This window comes from Schistocerca gregaria, chromosome 1 (genome assembly GCF_023897955.1).
Source record: "Schistocerca gregaria isolate iqSchGreg1 chromosome 1, iqSchGreg1.2, whole genome shotgun sequence".
Lineage (NCBI taxonomy): Eukaryota > Metazoa > Arthropoda > Insecta > Orthoptera > Acrididae > Schistocerca > Schistocerca gregaria.
This window is the reverse complement of record NC_064920.1, coordinates 1,197,470,335-1,197,488,437: the sequence shown is the minus strand read 5'-3', so window position 1 is coordinate 1,197,488,437 and position 18,103 is coordinate 1,197,470,335. Positions and strand designations below refer to the sequence as shown.

The window sequence follows — 18,103 nt, the reverse complement described above, 5'->3', positions numbered from 1 at the left end:
GTTATGTAAGCCTCATTTACTTATCACTGATCACAACAACTTCTTGGAAGTGGACTATCCTTACTTAGGCAGCACATATAACAATAACATACGATGTTCACCAATCCCATCCAGATAGCTGTGCATGTTAAACAACCTCCTCGGAATGGGGAGGTGCTCTGACCCTGGATGGAATCCACCCCATGGATTAACAATGAGGATTGATGTGCCGGCCATACTGGATGTGGTTTTTGAATGGTTTCCCCACATCCCCCTACGTGAATACCAGGCTGGTGCCCAAGTCCCATCACAGTTACACGACTCACAAACATTGAGTAAAACTGTTGCACAGGTTCACATGAATAGCACAACACACAGACAGTTGGGGTACACACATTCAGTCCCGGGTGGTTATGGGCTGGTGGCAGGAATGGCATCTGGCCACCCCTCAAAGTAACCATGCCATAATATCCATTAATAAACATTCCAATCCTGCGCGAGATGTGGGACAAAAGCACAAGAAAAAGAAGAAGAAGAAGAAGAAGTTGTGTACTTGGAGTCCTCAGAAATTATAATGTCAAAGGCCCGATGAAACTGGTTTCATATGACACATGATCTCATAGTTATGAGGGAAAGTTCCATTTTGTATGTGGAAATAATAATATTGCCTAAATTAGAAGATCCTGTTTACTTCACCTAACACTGACCCAAACTGTTTGAAAAGTTCCAAGTGTTTCATACAGGGGCAGTTTGTTGACAAGTACGATTATTAACAGGAGTGTTTGATGGCAGTTGGGAAATGTCAAAATGATTTAAAGACAGCAGCATAATGCAGACAGCCACAAAAGTCAATGATCCACAGTGTGTAAAAGTCCCATCATTTTGTTCACTTTTCTGTAATCACTCGGAGCAATTCCACTGACCAAATTATATGCAAGAGGGAGTCCTGTTTTGTTCCACGTTACTGACTGGGCATGGCTTGATATATACACGGCATGTTTTTTAAATAAGAAGTTTTCCATATTAAGTGAAAACAAGCATATTTTTAAAACAATTTTATTATAACCCTGAAACTACAAACAATCCGGCTGAAGGAACATAGACAACTGAGCATTACAGTATAGGTTGAAAAAACTGCTCCTGTTATAATGTTGTATTTACTTTTCAATGCTTAACCAATGACCAGTTTTGGGCTACATGCCCATCATGAAGTGCGATAACTTTGTGCTGTGGCCCCAAGTGCCACGATGAACAAGTACTGGATACGGTGCTCTGTGATCATTGGTGGTACTCCACATCCTATATTCCTCTATCACGAAACTCGGGGTCACAGCACAAAGTTGTCACGTTTGACAATTGGCATGTAAGAGCCTGAAACCAGTCATGGTTTAAGCACTGAAAAATAAAAAGAACATTACAAGTGAAGCAGTATTTTCAGCTGCTACTATTACGTGAAAGCCTGTACTTATAAACATACTTTTCAACAATTCCACCAGTACCGATGTAACAACCATAGCAAAGAACCAACTTTTGATTTGACTCTCATAAAAATACCACTTTATTTTCCAACCAGTTCTGGAAGCCATTTGATATTATTGTCATTACTGTGCACTGTTTGCTTAAATGTTTTTTCACGTGTGGGACCAAATGGTAATGACTGGGCACAACATCAGGGCTGTATGAAGGGTGATCAATTTGTTCCCAATGACGTGGGCTAAGTTGAAAGCGAACCCACACAACCAGCAGAGTAACCCAGGTGTCAGCAGCAGTAACAATTCTACAGCCCCAAAAACCAGCAACACTGCATTCTGTCAGAGGGCTGACTGTATTGCTATGGTGGTGCGCAACACCATTTGCACAGTTGAGTATGTAACAGATGCATGGCTCCTGCAACCACACATTCCACCTGAGGGAATATAAACAGTCTTGTCTCAGCAGACTAAAATAATCTGCATCCTGCAGTCAACCACCACAGGTTCCTAGTCAGTCATCAGCCTAATGAACAAGTAGACCCCATCACACCTGAACGAGTAGCATTATCTACTAGCCAGAGCCACTGGTCGACAAGCCAACAGGCTCCCCCTGATTCCAGGCTTCAAACAGGACCCACTGGGCTGAGGTCACTCAGTGCTCATCACCCGACATCCCACCCAGTCTGTGGAGGTCCTGAGTTCAACTCTTAGTACATTTGCACTTTCTACCAGCTTCACGGAGGAGAATGGCAGCCATCTGGCTTTGTGCTGCAGAAATGATATGCTACTTACTCAGCAACAAGACAAATGCTGCAAGTTGATGTTACCAGTCAGCATTCAACGACAGGGATGCCACACACTGCCTGTTAAAACATGGACCACACAATAGCAGCTAGCACTGTATTCTTGTATTGAGGACATCAGTTAATACTACAAATTACTCTTGCATTCTTGTTCTGCATAGTAGAGCACTTACCCTTGAAAGGCATAGATTGCGAGTTCGGGGTCACGGTTTCGTCCACAATTTTAATCTGCCAGGAAATTTCATATTATCTGCTGCGGCACTGGAGAAACCATTCCACATGCACCACTCAAGTCAGAATGGCTGGTCTACAACACAGGTGTTAGAAGAGTCAGCACTTGTGAGGGACATCATGGAGCAATGGTCTGCTGCATCATTTCAATATGGTCAGTGAAGATGAACAGTTTTTCATGTGACAGGGCTGGTCATTTAATGTCTAGTTGCACTGGTGGAGAGCTATGTTTAGAGTTCAACTTTTAAAAGGGGATCCATTCAGTGATTTGTGTATCTTTGAAGGACAAAGTGAAGAAACAGATGGAGATTTACAACTGGTTACATGTAATCAATGCAACTTATTGGAGCGCAGTGCTCTGTGCACCCAATTATTCCCTGTGGTTTGCTTTGTGTGTAGGAAGGCTGGATATTCTTCACTCTGAGGCACAACGTGCTCATGGTTGGCAATGAGAAGTAAGAACTGGGTTTAGGTGTGATCTGTGGCAGGAAATGTGACTTGTGGTGGCATTGGTTCTTACCTTGTTGAATTTTCCTTTTTCACATAGACACAGACTTTTCAATGGATAAATCAAAAAGTAAGACAGTTTCAACTGCAAAGGTGATTCAGATGTATTGAGATCCTACATTCACTGACATGTAATGTAGATCGACATTGTCATGAAAAATGATGGAAAAAAAGAAAATTATCCCTTCACTAAGCTTGACAGAGCTTTTGATTTGGATTTTTTGGCACAGTTTCATTAAGATCGCGCACAACATGGCTTAGAACTGATTGCGTTACCTTGGGGGGGGGGGGGGGGGGGGTTCATTATTTTAGCTGAAATTATTTGTTTGAACTTTTCTTTCTTTGGCAATGTTGAATGCCTCAATTCCATGGACTATTGCTTCAGTTCTGTTGTAAAACGGCCCTGCATGTTTTGTCTCCATATCAACTTCATTACTGTTCCATTTAAGGAGATTCAAAATGCTGAATACTCAACTGGTTACACGCAACTGGCAGTCAGCAGTTGGCCTAACTGCCTGTGAGCCTCTTCCTCTGAACAATGGGTATACAAACACACTCTGTACACATGAGGTGCAAATTCTCCAATATAGTATATTTTAAAAAAAAGTACTGTCGCAGCACCTGCTGAAGTCTCTTGTGGTCCTGCTATTTGCACTCGGAGCTGCAATAGAATCGTGCAGTTTCTCCCAGAAATTCCAGAGGTGGCCAGGTCGAGTGAAGTCCAGTAGGAAGTAGTAACTCAGCTCGGGAGGTAGTTGGCACTTCTGATACAGCACGGGTACAACTTTCCGGTGCTTCTGATCTGAAAACAAGAGGCAATGAAAAAATATATACTACAATTATTAATAAATCTTACAGTAATACTAACAGCAGAAATGTGTTTTGCACTTTTTTTTAAGAACCTACGAAATATGAGGGTGGTCACTCAAAGTTTTGAAAATGCTTTGACTTACATTCCTGTCTTTTAGTGTCTTTCCATGAATTATCTTCACTCTGCAGTGGAGTGTGCCTGAATTGAACCTATCTTACAGATTAAAAAAATGCGCCCCATATGGAGACTTTGACAAGAAATTCTCCCTTCAACAGTATCATCATCCTCACAGGATGGGCAAACTAACATGGATATAGAGCAGGATGTGTTCTGCGACAACATACAGTAGAATTCCATATTGTGAAGCATTCACACGTATGGAAACAATACAGAGTTCCATCTGATTTCAGCAGTAAGACAGGAAATGTTAACAAATACAGTACAGGAACACTTTCTACATCAAAAGCTGACATTTTCAGATGCTATATTGGAATACAGATATAAAACATGCCATTAGAATCTGTAAATTACGAAAATATTACTCCTCAAGGCAACAGTGCATTAAATATATATCAAAAATGCATCATATTTAGTACAGTTTGCTATAATAAAAGGCGAGATGGTGGTAATTAAAAGTGCCATCAATCCTGTAAGTGTTAGTGCTGTGTTGTCTGAACAAGACAACCAGGGAAAAAGCACCACAGGCACAAAGATGCGAGCTAGTGCCTGTGCCACATAGTCCCACCACTTGCATGAGTTCCACCAGCATCACGGGCAGTGCTGAGGATGAAAATGTCGACATCGTGTTGGCCAGTTGCTGGCCGAGTACAATCTGCCAATGACCAGACGAAAATGGACAGAAGCCTATCAGAAGATAGAAGAGCAGCTCTAACCGACTTGATTATAGATCATCGTCTTGGGCTGACTTACACAGGGAATGTCATTCAGTGACCTCTTAAAATTGAACAGACAGTAGGTGTTTATTACATTTGCTACATACTGTGAAGTTGACCTACAATTATTTGCACATAGCCTTTGAGGGGCCTTTTTTGTGATACATTACATACAGTGTTACAGATTTAATCATTCAACAAATTACAAATATAAATAAACCTTATAACTCATTTGTGTGACTTTATTACTAATTTGTTGGAATGTTGTAGAATCTTCATTCTCCTATCCTGTTACCTGATCCTGGGGCACAGCTGTATAATAGCGGCATGGAGAAATTGTCTTAGCAGTGTACTGCACCAGAAGTCGTTCCACGAACTCAAAAACTTGGCCTACCGTAACAACAGTGGCAACTCGGCTTCCACAGCAGTAGCGATGTGGCCTTTACAAAACTGGTGACGAGGGTTTGCAAAAGTTAAAGCACAGGATAAGAGGATTAAGTTCTCCAGATGTTTTACTCAACCAAAGTCTACATGTCTCTCCTCGGATTACATAAAAATAAAATCCTTGTTTGAAATCAAGTTTGAAGGTATGGACACGAAGACAAATAAGCAATACAAACTCTGACAATGTCCTTATATGCTCACATAGCATATTTGCTAGCATACAGCTTTTTCAAATGGGGAACTTAAGTTTTACACAAAATTTTGTGAAGCATTTGAGATTTGGTGCTTTATAAGGATGCAGAAAATTAGGTAGACTGATAAGGTATGAGGAGGTTCTCTGCAGAATTGATGAAGAAAGGGACAGGATGATAGATGTGTGTTTACGCATTGGGGCATATTATCCATGTTACAAGGTCGGAGCTGTAGAGGGTAGAAACTGTAGGGAATAACAGAAGTCAGAATACATACAACAAATAATTGAAGATGTATGGTGGTACTCTGAGATGAAGAGATTTGCACAAGATAGGAATTCATGATGGGCAACTTCAAACGGGTCTGAAGACTGATGCAGAGGGTGTGTGTGTGTGTGTGTGTGTGTGTGTGTGTGTGTGTGTGTGTGTGTGTGCCCGCACACATGTGCAACTTCTCCTAAATCACTGGATCTATTTCACCCACATTCCAAACACACTGCTATTTACTGTCTGGAAAGAAGTACTATGGGGATAAGAACCACCCAGCTCCCACAGTGGTGGGGGTGAGAAGTGTTTGCATCCCCTAACATCTAAGGCTGCCCAACATGACAGACGTGTTCCGTGGACAGTACCAGAATGTCTTTAAGGGTTTATACATGTGACGCATATGGCTGAACCAAGAGAGGGTGAAGGAGGGACAGACAGGGAGGGAATGGAGAAGGGACAGACAGGGAGGGAGTGGTGAACTGTTGCCGCTCCAGTTCATTTTAGCCTTGTCTTCTCAGTGCCTTCTTTCACTGGCACCCCGATAGGCAGCACAAATGTAACTTGCAGTTTTCACAGATGATCGCTGACTCAGTTTGAAATAGGCCAGCAGTGGGTTAAGGTTAGAACAGGCAGGAGGGGAACAGCATAAGGCTATCATGCTTGGGTTTCATGCGCATCGGTTCCTTCAGCTGTTAGTTCTGTTTGTGCTGAGACCGCCTATTCGTAAAATAAGATAATTCACTAATGAATAAACCCTTACGATTAAGACATCCTTTAATTAAAATTATTAATTCCTTTGGATAGTGGCAGTTACATTGCTGTATTGATGGTGTTCTCCTACAGCCTTCAAAGATTTACACTTCCCTGTTTTATCAATGCTTTGCAGACCTGGATGCTTGCAGTTTTCCCTCATCTTCTCCATGTGTGCAAGGACCAAAAATTTTGCACTCAGTATTGCTTGCACTCTGTTATCTGTGCCTCTGCTGTTGGTACCTTATGGATCATTGGAACATTTTAATTTAATGTGTTTAATCATGGCTGCAACCATTTAGTACCTTTGCATTTATTTCATTGGTGGAAAATTTGAGTATAAATTAGTGGCTATCCTTGCATTGGCAATTAACTGTATTAATGGAACTCTTACTTGCTGTGGATCACCTATACCAAAAGCCATGCAGCACTTCCAAATTCAGTGCTTTACTTGTGCAATTTAATTTTGCCTTGCGTGTATGCTGTTTGGGCTTTAGTGTTGGTCATGAGCCATGTGGCATAAGTCCTGTTCACCAAGTTTGAGACTTTTTACATTTTTGAAGGTTGTAATTTTGGTTTGTAATTTTACTTTTTAATTATTTTAAAGGGAATTCACTGGGTTGATATGTGTTTTTTGAAAATAGGTTCTACATGGTTGCCAAGCCCAGGAACTGATTCAAGGAAACACTGTTTGTAGTGCCTAGTCACGAAGTATTCCCTTTGAAGAGTAAAGCTTTATCATTTATTCGTTCTATTTGTTTGATTCAAGTAGGCATCTGGCTGTACAATTTTGGTGTAAGGTTTACCTAAATTGTCTGGGGAGATGTTGATCATCATGTTTTTATACTCCCTTAACAGTGATTGAAGATCTGTTCCCTTTAGGCAGTTTTTTGGGGGGTAATATTTGCTACTTTATTTTATAATGAATTTTTGGAGCATTAGCCAGTATCTCTTAAAAGGCGGCAATAGTTGTCCATATGCAATTTGTATTTTTGTAGCCTACATCTCATGAATATGAAGTTTGTTACCAGGGCTTCTTAGCCTCATGAAGCGTGAACCCGACATTTCGGGATTGCCGGCCATGAGGGCTTGTTGCTGTTGGGCATGTGCCTTCCAGCTGCATTTGAGATGTGTCTGCTACAGCTGTATTGGAACTGTTAACCTTGTCAGCTTGATTTCTTTAAGTTATGTTTTGCCTTTCCCTTTTTAAGGTTCTGATGTACTTCCTTACTCATGGCAGAGAAAAATTGTGTCACGAAATTTTAACCCCAGATAGCTGATGCCAGTAAGAACCAAAATTAATAATGTTGTATAGGTTGACAACACACCATTTTTAAACTTGGCACCACACGCTCTGGTTGGCCATGGGATTGCCCTGTTGCCATTCGTCGGTTGACAGGCAGCGCTATGATTGTCGGTTCACACAAACAAACATCCCTCACCCCATCACTGCTCCAGTGTGGTAAGCACATATGTTGAAAAGGTCTTGCTGGTTGTCGCCACCTCACATCAGAGGCATTCACACGTAAGCTTTGCTTCGGAGCACATACACATCACCAGCAATTTAGTCATACAGTAAGCATGGCGGCACACTATTCATTTGAAGAACAATGATATATGGTTTTTGTTTACGGACTAGCCGATGGTAACACGCATGAAGCTCGACAGTTGCATGTGGAATGGTACCCAGCAAGATGCCATCAAATGATTCAAATGGCTCTGAGCACTATGGGACTTAACATCTTAGGTCATCAGTCCCCTAGAACTTAGAACAACTTAAACGTAACCAACCTAAGGACATCACACACATCCATGTCTGAGGCAGGATTCGAACCTGTGACCGTAGCAGTCCCGCGGTTCCGGACCAGCGACTTACCTGTGACTTGGCGAAACAAGCTCTTTAGCGGGATATCATGATGATACTGGAAGACCTCAAACATAACTGATGGTGCATTTGAAGAAACTATTCTCGAGCACTTCGAGGAAGCACCTACGAAAAGTACTCGAGTGGTTGGACACGACATTGGGTCACTCATCAGTTGCTCCGGAAGGTTATGAGGGATGACAGGCAGCATCCATTTAGTTTCCACCCTGTCCATGACCTAAATCCTGTGGCAGACTATGAACACAGGCTAGGATTTTCCCGGTGGTTTCTATGACGTGTTGCACAAGATCCCGACTTCCCTCCCATTGTGTTGTTTACCGACGCATGCACCTCCCATCGGGATGGCAAGGGCAAATCCTCATACCACGTATGTCCACAGACACCAGCAATAATTTTGCTCAACATTTAGGCAATCATTTTGGGTGACCATATGATTGGGTTGGACTGTCTACCTACTCCACTTACCGGGGCATATTACCTTCACTTTTTGCAAGAAACTCTACCTGGCCTGCTGGAAGATGATCCCTTGGACATACGGCTACTCATGTGGTTGCAGCATTGAGGGGCGCCTAATTATAACAGTTGTGCCGTGCGCGGATATTTAAATAAACCCATTGACGACCAGGTAATTGGCAGAGGTGTTCCTAGCACACGGACCCTGCAATCACCAGACCCAATGCCACCGGACTTTTTCCTGTGGGGATTATTCAAGGTTCTAGTTCACCCACCAGGATGCGAACCACTTAGAAACGAAGAGGAATTAATGGATCGTATTCAGCATGCCACCAATCACATCAGGGAAATATCAAGAATCTCTGAAAGATTTCTTCAAAACACCATGTGACATTACCAAGCTTGTGTCGCATCAGAGGGTCACCAGTTCGAGCACCTGCTTTAAGTAAACGATGTCCTAGCTGCATACACACACAAAAAAGAATGCGCGAACTAACAGTTGTTGACTGGTTTGTTCCCAGTATGTCTTATCATGAAACTACAATGGAAATGTCGGGAATCTGGCAGATTCGCCCCCTGGCTAGAGTGGAAGGCTGGTGAGCTACCAACGAGCCACCTGGGATAGATCGCGATCTCCGGCAGGCAAAGCATTTTTAGTTATGTGTTGTCCAGAGCATCCGGCAACAGTGCACTCCCAAGGCCAATCTGAGTGCGTGGCACCAAGTTTTCATAGTTTAAAAATTGTGCATTGTCAACCTACAGAACATTAGTAATTTTGGTTCCTACTGGCTTCAGGTATTCAGGCTTAAAACTCCAGGACACACATTTTCTCCACCCTGTATATGAGCAATGTTGGAGTTAAATTCTGAGGTAGTTCCTTTGCTTCTTCAAATAACTGCATATATACTTGGTGTGGTTAGGAAAATTTTAATGTAATTTCCTTTCCAATTGCCTCTCCTTTGATTTCTGTTTTTAATTATAACTTGCTATACTTTGCTTGAGTTTTATTTGTCATTGTGACTGTTCTACAGATGTAACAAAATATTTCAGATCTGCCGTTCTTGGATGTTTAGAATAAATTACCAGCTCTTAATTTATTAACTGTGATTGTTTAAGAAGATTGTGCAAGGTTTATCTTTTACTTACTTCTTAAGAGAGTTTTTATAATGCAGGTACTGGTTACTCGATATAACAAGATTTGAAAGTTTAGTCATTGCACTCTACAGTTAAAATTTAAAAAGGCTTCTTTTCACTTTTTAACCTCCTACGTTAAGAGATATTTGGTGATTATTGTACTTAATTTTGTGCTATCATGTGCACTGTAAATAAATGTGATCATTCAAAGGACAAAAGACGCAAGAATTGTGGACCCATCCTTCCATGCCGTTCTTTCCAATCCCAACCAGCCTCTCAATGTTTCAGGTGGAGGAGGGGCAGGCAGAGAGAGGGTGGAGGTGAGGGTGGACAGGCAGAGAGGGGGTAGAGGGTGGGTTGGACACAGAAAGATGCCAGGAACACAAGATGGGAAACGAGCAAATAGAGGGGCCATCCAAAAGGGCAGAGAGACTAAGCACATGGGCAGAGATAGAGGACAGACAGAGAAAGGACGAGAGTAACAGGGGAAGACAGTGCCCAGGGATGGGGGCGAATGAAGCAACAGAACTGGCAAAAAACGGGATTTGGGGGGGGGGGGGGGGGAAACCAACAGCGAGGGGGTGATACAGGCAGAGGGGATGGACACACCAGAGAGAAGGGGCCAGACGGGGAGGGGGAGAAGGGAGAGAGAGAGTGAGGGAGGGGTAGAGGTGAAAGGGGACAGAGAGAGGCAATTAGGGAGGGGACAGCCAGAGAAAGAGAGAAGAGGTGGTGACAGAGAGAAAGGGGAGGCAGATGAGATGGACAAAGGGGCGGGCAGCACAGGGGCGGACGGACGGACCGGGGGGGGGGGGATGCCATGGACACAGAGGTGAGAGAAGAGGGGCACAAAGAGTGAGGGAAGAGCAGGAGATGGACAGAGTGGGGGTTATGAGGTACAGAGAGAGTGGGGGAGGGGGAGGGGAGGAGATGCTTCAAGACAGGCAACAAGATATGGACAGAGAGAGGAGGAATAGGAAATGGTCAGAGAAAGATGGGAGGATTGGGAGGTGGAGGAAGCAGGTGGAAAATGGAAGAGGTATAGTTGTTATTTAGAAAAAGAAAAGGGTGTGGGTGAAGATGAACAGAGAGAGGGAAAGGGTGAAGCTGAACCTTAGAGTGGGTAGGATGAGATGGACGGAGGGAGTGGGGAGAAGGAGACGAAAACAAAGAGGGACAGGAGGGCACCTGGAAAGAGAGAGGGCCAGGAGGAGATGTGCCTAGCTTATGTGCCGTACAAGTATGCAGGAGAAGCAGTTTGGAAAAGATTTGTGCATATACATATTTGGGTATTTGTAAGAGATCTTTTCAATGTAGATGGAAATTTTGACTCTGCAGCAGACATTTCTCCTAAAATATCATTTCTTCCACGAGTGCTAGTCTTGCAAGTTTCACAGGAGAACTTCTGTGGTGTAGGAAAACTTCTGTGAAGGTACAGACCATAAGAGATGAGCTACTGATGACAGTAAAGCTGTGAGGATGGGTCCTGCTAGGGTAGCTCAGTTGGAAGAGCACTTGCCCATGAACGGCAAATGTCCCAAGTTCGAGTTTTGGTTGAGCACGTAGTTTTAATCTGCCAGAAAGTTTATCTTTTCAATGTGTTAAACACTTTTGAATCATTTATCTCCACTATGACTGCCTATAGCAAAATTAAAGACACCTTTGAAGGAAAGAGAACCACTTGCATGAATATCAAGAGCTCAGTTCTAAGCAAAGAAGGGAAAGCAGAAAGGTGGAAGGAGTATATAGAGAGACGGCCTTGGGAGAGACAGTCCTGACAAAACTCTACCATCTGGTGAACAAGATATATTAGACAGGCAAAATACCCTCAGACTTCAAGAAGAATATAATATTTCCAATCCCAAAGGAAGCAGGTGTTGACAGTTGTGAAAATTACCGAACTATCAGTTTAATAAGTCACGGCTGCAAAATACTAACACGAATTCTTTAAAGGCGAATGGAAAAACTGGTAGAAGCCGACCTCAGGGAAGATCACTTTGGATTCCGTAGAAATGTTGGAACACGCGAGGCAATACTGACCCTACGACTTATCTTAGAAGAAAGATTAAGGAAAGGAAAACCTACGTTTCTAGCATTTGTAGACTTAGAGAAAGCTTTTGACAATGTTGACTGGAATACTCTCTTTCAAATTCTGAAGGTGGCAGGGGTAAAATACAGGGAGCGAAAGGCTATTTACACTTGGTACAGAAACCAGATGGCAGTTATAAAAGTCGAGGGGCATGAAAGGGAAGCAGTGGTTGGGAAGGGAGTGAGACAGGGTTGTAGCCTCTCCCCAATGTTATTCAATCTGTATATTGAGCAAGCAGTGAAGGAAACAAAAGAAAAATTCGGGTTAGGTATTAAAATCCATGGAGAAGAAATCAAAATGTTGAGGTTCGCCGATGACATTGTAATTCTGTCAGACACAGCAAAGGACTTGGAAGAGCAGTTGAACGGAATGGATAGTGTCTTGAAAGGAGGATATAAGATGAACATCAAAGCAAAATGAGGATAATGGAATGTAGTCGAATTAAGTCAGGTAATACTGAGGGAATTAGATTAGGAAATGAGACACTTAAAGTAGTAAAGGAGTTTTGCTATCTGGGGAGCAAAATAACTGATGATGGTCGAAGTAGAGAGGATATGAAATGTAGACTGGTGATGGCAAGGAAAGCATTTCTGAAGAAGGGAAATTTGTTAGCATCGAGTATACATTTAAGTGTCAGGAAGTCATTTCTGAAAGTATTTGTATGGAGTGTAGCCATGTATGGAAGTGAATCATGGACGATAACTAGTTTGGACAAGAAGAGAATAGAAGCTTTTGAAATGTGGTGCTACAGAAGAATGCTGAAGATTAGATGGGTAGATCACGTAACTAGTGAGGAGGTATTGAATAGAATCGGGGAGAAGAGGAGCTTGTCGCACAACTTGACTAGAAGAAGGGATCGGTTGGTAGGACATGTTCTGAGGCATCAAGGTATCACCAATTTCGTATTGGAGGGCAGCGTGGAGGGTAAAAATCGTAGAGGGAGACCAAGAGGTGAATACACTAAGCAGTTTCAGAAGGATGTAGGTTGCAGTAGTTATTGGGAGATGAAGAATCTTGCACAGGATAGAGTAGCATGGAGAGCTGCATCAAACCAGTCTCAGGACTGAAGACCACAACAACAACAACAACAACAACGACAACCACAACAACATGATCTTCAAGGTTTTTCCTGTGCTTCTTGGAGATACACTGATTAAGTTAACACAGCTATTTCATGTGCACATTTTGAGGGAATGTGTGTGTGTTTGGTGTGCAAACTGCCACCAGACACCATTACTGTTATTGAGATCCTTGGTGAACAAGCAGTGATCATGTCTGAGTGGTCACCGACTGCAACAGAAACCACCTCCGCATTTGTTTGTACATGAAGAGAGAGGATAGTTTAAGGCTTTATCTATTCAAATCATTGGGTGCTTTTAAGTGAAAGCTTCATTCTGGGATTTATCATACGAGTGCAGCTACGTCATGCTGTGCCCTTTCTTTTTGCCCTTGACAAATAATCGTACAAACCATGATGCAGAAAATACCAGAGGGTCGATAACAGGCTAGAACTTTGAAACTTCAAGTTGGTTTGTGAAGTGCTCCTAGATGGTTCACGTAGTGCACTGTCCACTAAAGGTGTGGATCTGCGATGCACTCACGGTCTGGTCCGCAATTGTTCTTTTCTCCATAATGCATGCCCCTTTGTCATATGTTGGTTACACTTCTTCCAGGGTCAGCGGCGGCAGCGCCATCTGACAACCAGTTGTGGGTAAAGGCTTCTGCTATACTTTCTATATTACAGTTTCCAGCTATAGACATTCACATTGGTGCTATATGTTTATAAATATCATCAGGTCATCACCTCTGTTTTTGTTATGTATTGACATCCACCTACTGTCCATTTGTCTGGCTACATGTCCTGCTCAGCTCCATTACATCTTCAGTGACATCATATTCATGTCTTCCCCTCCATTCTGATCCCTGATGCATTTGTTTGTTTACCCTGTCTCTTACCCAGTAGCCCATAAAATGTATCTCGCCACTATCAGTTTCTGAGTGGATTTCACACTAAAAAATTCCATGTTTCACTGCAATAATTAAAACTGCTGGTACACACTGATGGTAAACTCTGCTTTTCGTACAAATCTTAATTTTTATTTTTGAAATGCTATTTAGTTTTCTGTTAGAACACAGTTCAATTTTTACTTTTCTGCTGTTCATTCAGTAACCGTCTTCAACTGTCCTACATACAATTACTAATCAAATTGTTCTTCAACTTCATTGTTAATCTGTACTGTTTGGTTTTGATACATTGCTCATAAATTACTTTTGTCTTATTTAATAGACTGTCATCATACTTTCTTCCATTCACTGTTGAAGTAAATCAACATGTGTTTGTTCTTTGTTTTATAGTTTAAGGCTCTGATAACTTCACTTACGACTGCTGAATATAATTCCGATGATGTGTAATCTGCATGTCAGGTTCCTCTTTCAATTCTGGATTTCTTACTAGCCTGTTAAAGCCTAATGGAAGCAGTGTAGCTGACACACACAATTTTCAATACACTCAAACAGGTTACATTAATACCTAGTTCTCCAAGAGTTGTTAGTACTGATATCATAAACTGGGTCAATAGCCATGAATTCAAGACATTGCAGTAATTAATACGCAAATTTTCCTCACAATCCTGAAACCGTTCCTTATGCTACATCCATTTATAAAGCCAGCTTATTCTTTTACCTCATTTAAGTCTTAATGTGTTTTCTATGCACTAAAGGTTGAGGTCTAATTAAGTATTATATTAATTTATTATTTGCATAAATTAGACAATGCAGTTGTGAGCATGCAAAACTGTTGCAGTGGTCCTACATAACAAAAAAGTCCAAAAAAAAAAAAAAAAAAAAAAATGGAGTCAACAATGAAAATTCATTTTGAGAAGCTGAAATTAAAAAAGTATTTTTTTTACAGTACTACAAACGCTGATCTTTCTGTTATTAGATTAGATGGTGTGATATTTGCTGACAGCAAATCTTTCTAGAATGAAGGGTCAAATGTAAGAGGTTACAATAAGGACTGCCAAGAGTACACAGAACCTTGTGGAATGTGAAGCTAGTAAACTTTGCAGAACTGTCTGCCTGAAGCAAATAAGGAAGTTAACAAAAATTGCAAGTGTGTATAAATTTGCAGTGATTTGAACCACTGTACTACGGAATGTGAAACCAGTACCTCAGCCACTGCATCACCTCACTAGGCTGCAATATTTGAGGCAGACTACTACTGTTGTGAATCTCACACTGGGGCCATGAGGAAAATATGAGAAACATTAATTTATATACAATGGTGTGTCATCATTTACTCTTCACTCCACATGTGAACTGAACACAATAGGAAGTGGCTAATAATAATATGGCATGCCTCACATAATGTGGAGTATAACTGTTTGTGAAGGACACATTGGGTACTTTAGATCTTACCTCTCAGTACTTTTTCTTCGAGACAGAATGTTCAATCTTTTTCAGCTAAAATGTGTTCCAGCAAAACCAATATAGTGGAATTCAATGGTGAATCTAACATTGCCTGGAAGCTATTGTAAAGCAGAGAATATGGCCTGAATTTCAGACTGGAACATGGTGAAAGATATAGCTCATTTAGTAGGGCCCTGAAAATTTGAATGTTCTTCCTAAAAAGTTTTTTGTATTCTGTGCCAATTTGACAGTATCATTGGAAAACTCTTCCTGGTAAAGTGCCACACAATACCATTCCAACTTAACCAAAGCAGATGGGAACTCTTCACAATCTTGCTTTTCCCACTGCCACTGTGGATACTTGCACCAAAGAAGATGCAATTTTGTAGCAGCGCGCTGCCAAAGATTTCTGTGTTAATCTTCAATGTGTCTTTGTTATTGATTCAGTAAAGGGCTTATTCTGACAGAGATATTTCATTTGCTTATAGTATTTGGAGCAAGTTAGTTAAGAAAAAGCCAATAGCAACTCACACAGTGCTTAAATTTGGGAGAAGTGATAAGGAGATTTCAGGGATGAAAAAATAGAAAATTTGTTGTTTCAACCATGTCACCTCTTAAATGTGCAACAAAAACGTTCTTGAAACTCCTTGGCAGATTAAAAGTGTGGGACTGGGACATATTTACTTACACCTTGTAACATAGCAAATTATTATAAGTTATTATCTTGCATTGAAAGCATAGCTTGCCGTGGAGCTGGGAGGAGAGCAGAGTTCCGTTTTCATGCTGGTACAGCTGATGCTGGCTACTGGACCAGCGAGCCGTGTACTAGCCTAATGCTGTATGCAACACATTACACATACACTCTATGAATCTGCAGAAGTACTATTAAATATTAATCGATTTTTTTCATACTTAGTATACCACAGTCTATGGATAACAACCATACTGCTAAAATTTCAAATCAATATCTTAAATACTTTAGGAGATATAAATTCTACCTACAATACATAATAACTGTGCTGGTGTTAAACTGTGTTAGGGACTGTAACGTATACATCTATAGTATCAATCTAAACTACAACTACGAGGGTAGAGTTATATAATCTAATTTTCTGGAATTTTCTTTAGTTTACTTACCACTGACTTCTGGAAAGTTATTATTCCTTTGTGTTTTGGGGAGACAGAGTGAAAGGAGGACATAAGAAAAGTGAGAGTGCGATATTTTATTAATACTATGTAAATGTATGCATGAGAAGGTTGTTGTGGAATAGGGGAATTTGTGATGTATGTCCAAGTGAGTTTGATTTAGTAAAAGGCAGCTAGAAGGGGCACTGAGTATTAAATTTATTAGTAATTTATTTTGTGGAAAGGAACCATATTTTGTTTTCATTAAATTTTATTTAGTTTCAGAATTACAAGTTTTCTATTCTAAACTAGTGGGTTTGGTTGTTTTGGGGAAGGAGACCAGACAGTGAGGTCATCAGTATCATCAGATTAGGGAAGGGCAGGGAAGGAAGTTGGCCCTGCCCTTTCAAATGAACTCTCCTGGTATTTGACTGGTGCGATTTGGGGAAATCGTGGAAAACTTACATCACAGTGGCCGGACGCTGGATTTAACCATTGTCCTCCGGAAGCAGAGTCCAGTGTGCTAGTCACTGCGCCACGCTTGGTCTAAACTAGTGGACATGTGACTGACTGACTTTAGAAATACCACGATCATAGAAATGCTTTCTTTGCTGACAATGTGGATGGAAAGCAAAGCAGTATTTTACTTCATTTGGTGTGTTAAGTGGGTAAGAAACTTGTCAACATGGAGAAAAGTGATAAGTCTGAATAATTGAAAGGAAGGATGACATAGGTTTTGACGATTCAGTACGAGAGGAAATTTTAGTTTTTATGTGTTTCAAATTAATGACAATGGTTATCCAAATTCAGTATCTAATACTTACGGATTTACTAATGAGCAAGAGACATTGAAAGCTGATGTTAAGTTGGCACCAGGTCTTGTGAAGGAAATAAAAAGAAGTCAGGTTTTGAAGTTGATAAGAAAAATATTAGTACTCCTATTCAAGAAATAAGTAGGTCACAGACACCTGGTCCTAATATTAGATTTGTACCACATACTGTTACTGAAGCAAAAATAGAGCCAGCATTGGAGGCTTGTTAGCAGAAAGTTTACACAGCAACCATGTTCCGAAACATTATGAAACAGATGGGCAGTATTAGCAAAAGTATTATGAATGGGGCGAGATCTAAAATAAATGGCCTGGGTAATTAAATAAATAGTAAAATAAGTGGACTTTGTACTTATATAAGTAATATGAATATGAAAATAAACAAACTTGGGTCTGTTGTGGATAGTAAAATACATCTACATCTACATGACTAATCTGCAATTCACATTTAAGTGCTTGGCAGAGGGTTCATCGAACCACAATCATACTATCTCTCTACTATTCCACTCCCGAACAGCGAGCGGGAAAAACGAACACCTAAACCTTTCTGTTCGAGCTCTGATTTCTCTTATTTTATTTTGATGATCATTACTACCTATGTAGGTTGGGCTCAACAAAATATTTTCGCATTCGGAAGAGAAAGTTGGTGCCTGAAATTTCGTAAAGAGGTCTCGTCGCGACGAAAAACGTCTATGCTTTAATGACTTCCATCCCAACTCGTGTATCATATCTGCCACACTCTCTCCCCTATAACGTGATAATACAAAACGAGCTGCCCTTTTTTGCACCCTTTCGATGTCCTCCGTCAATCCCACCTGGTAAGGATCCCAC

General features: G+C 41.1%; 1 protein-coding gene across 1 annotated transcript in view; it reads right to left on the bottom strand.

Annotated features, from left to right (window-relative positions):
* Nucleotides 1–18,103, bottom strand: part of LOC126284700 (myeloid differentiation primary response protein MyD88) — a 112,330-nt gene that overhangs the window by 29,282 nt on the left and 64,945 nt on the right. Inside the window, exon 7 of the mRNA XM_049983833.1 lies at nucleotides 3,614–3,794. Coding sequence (XP_049839790.1) covers nucleotides 3,614–3,794 — 181 coding nt within the window. The remainder of the gene's footprint in view (nucleotides 1–3,613; nucleotides 3,795–18,103) is intronic.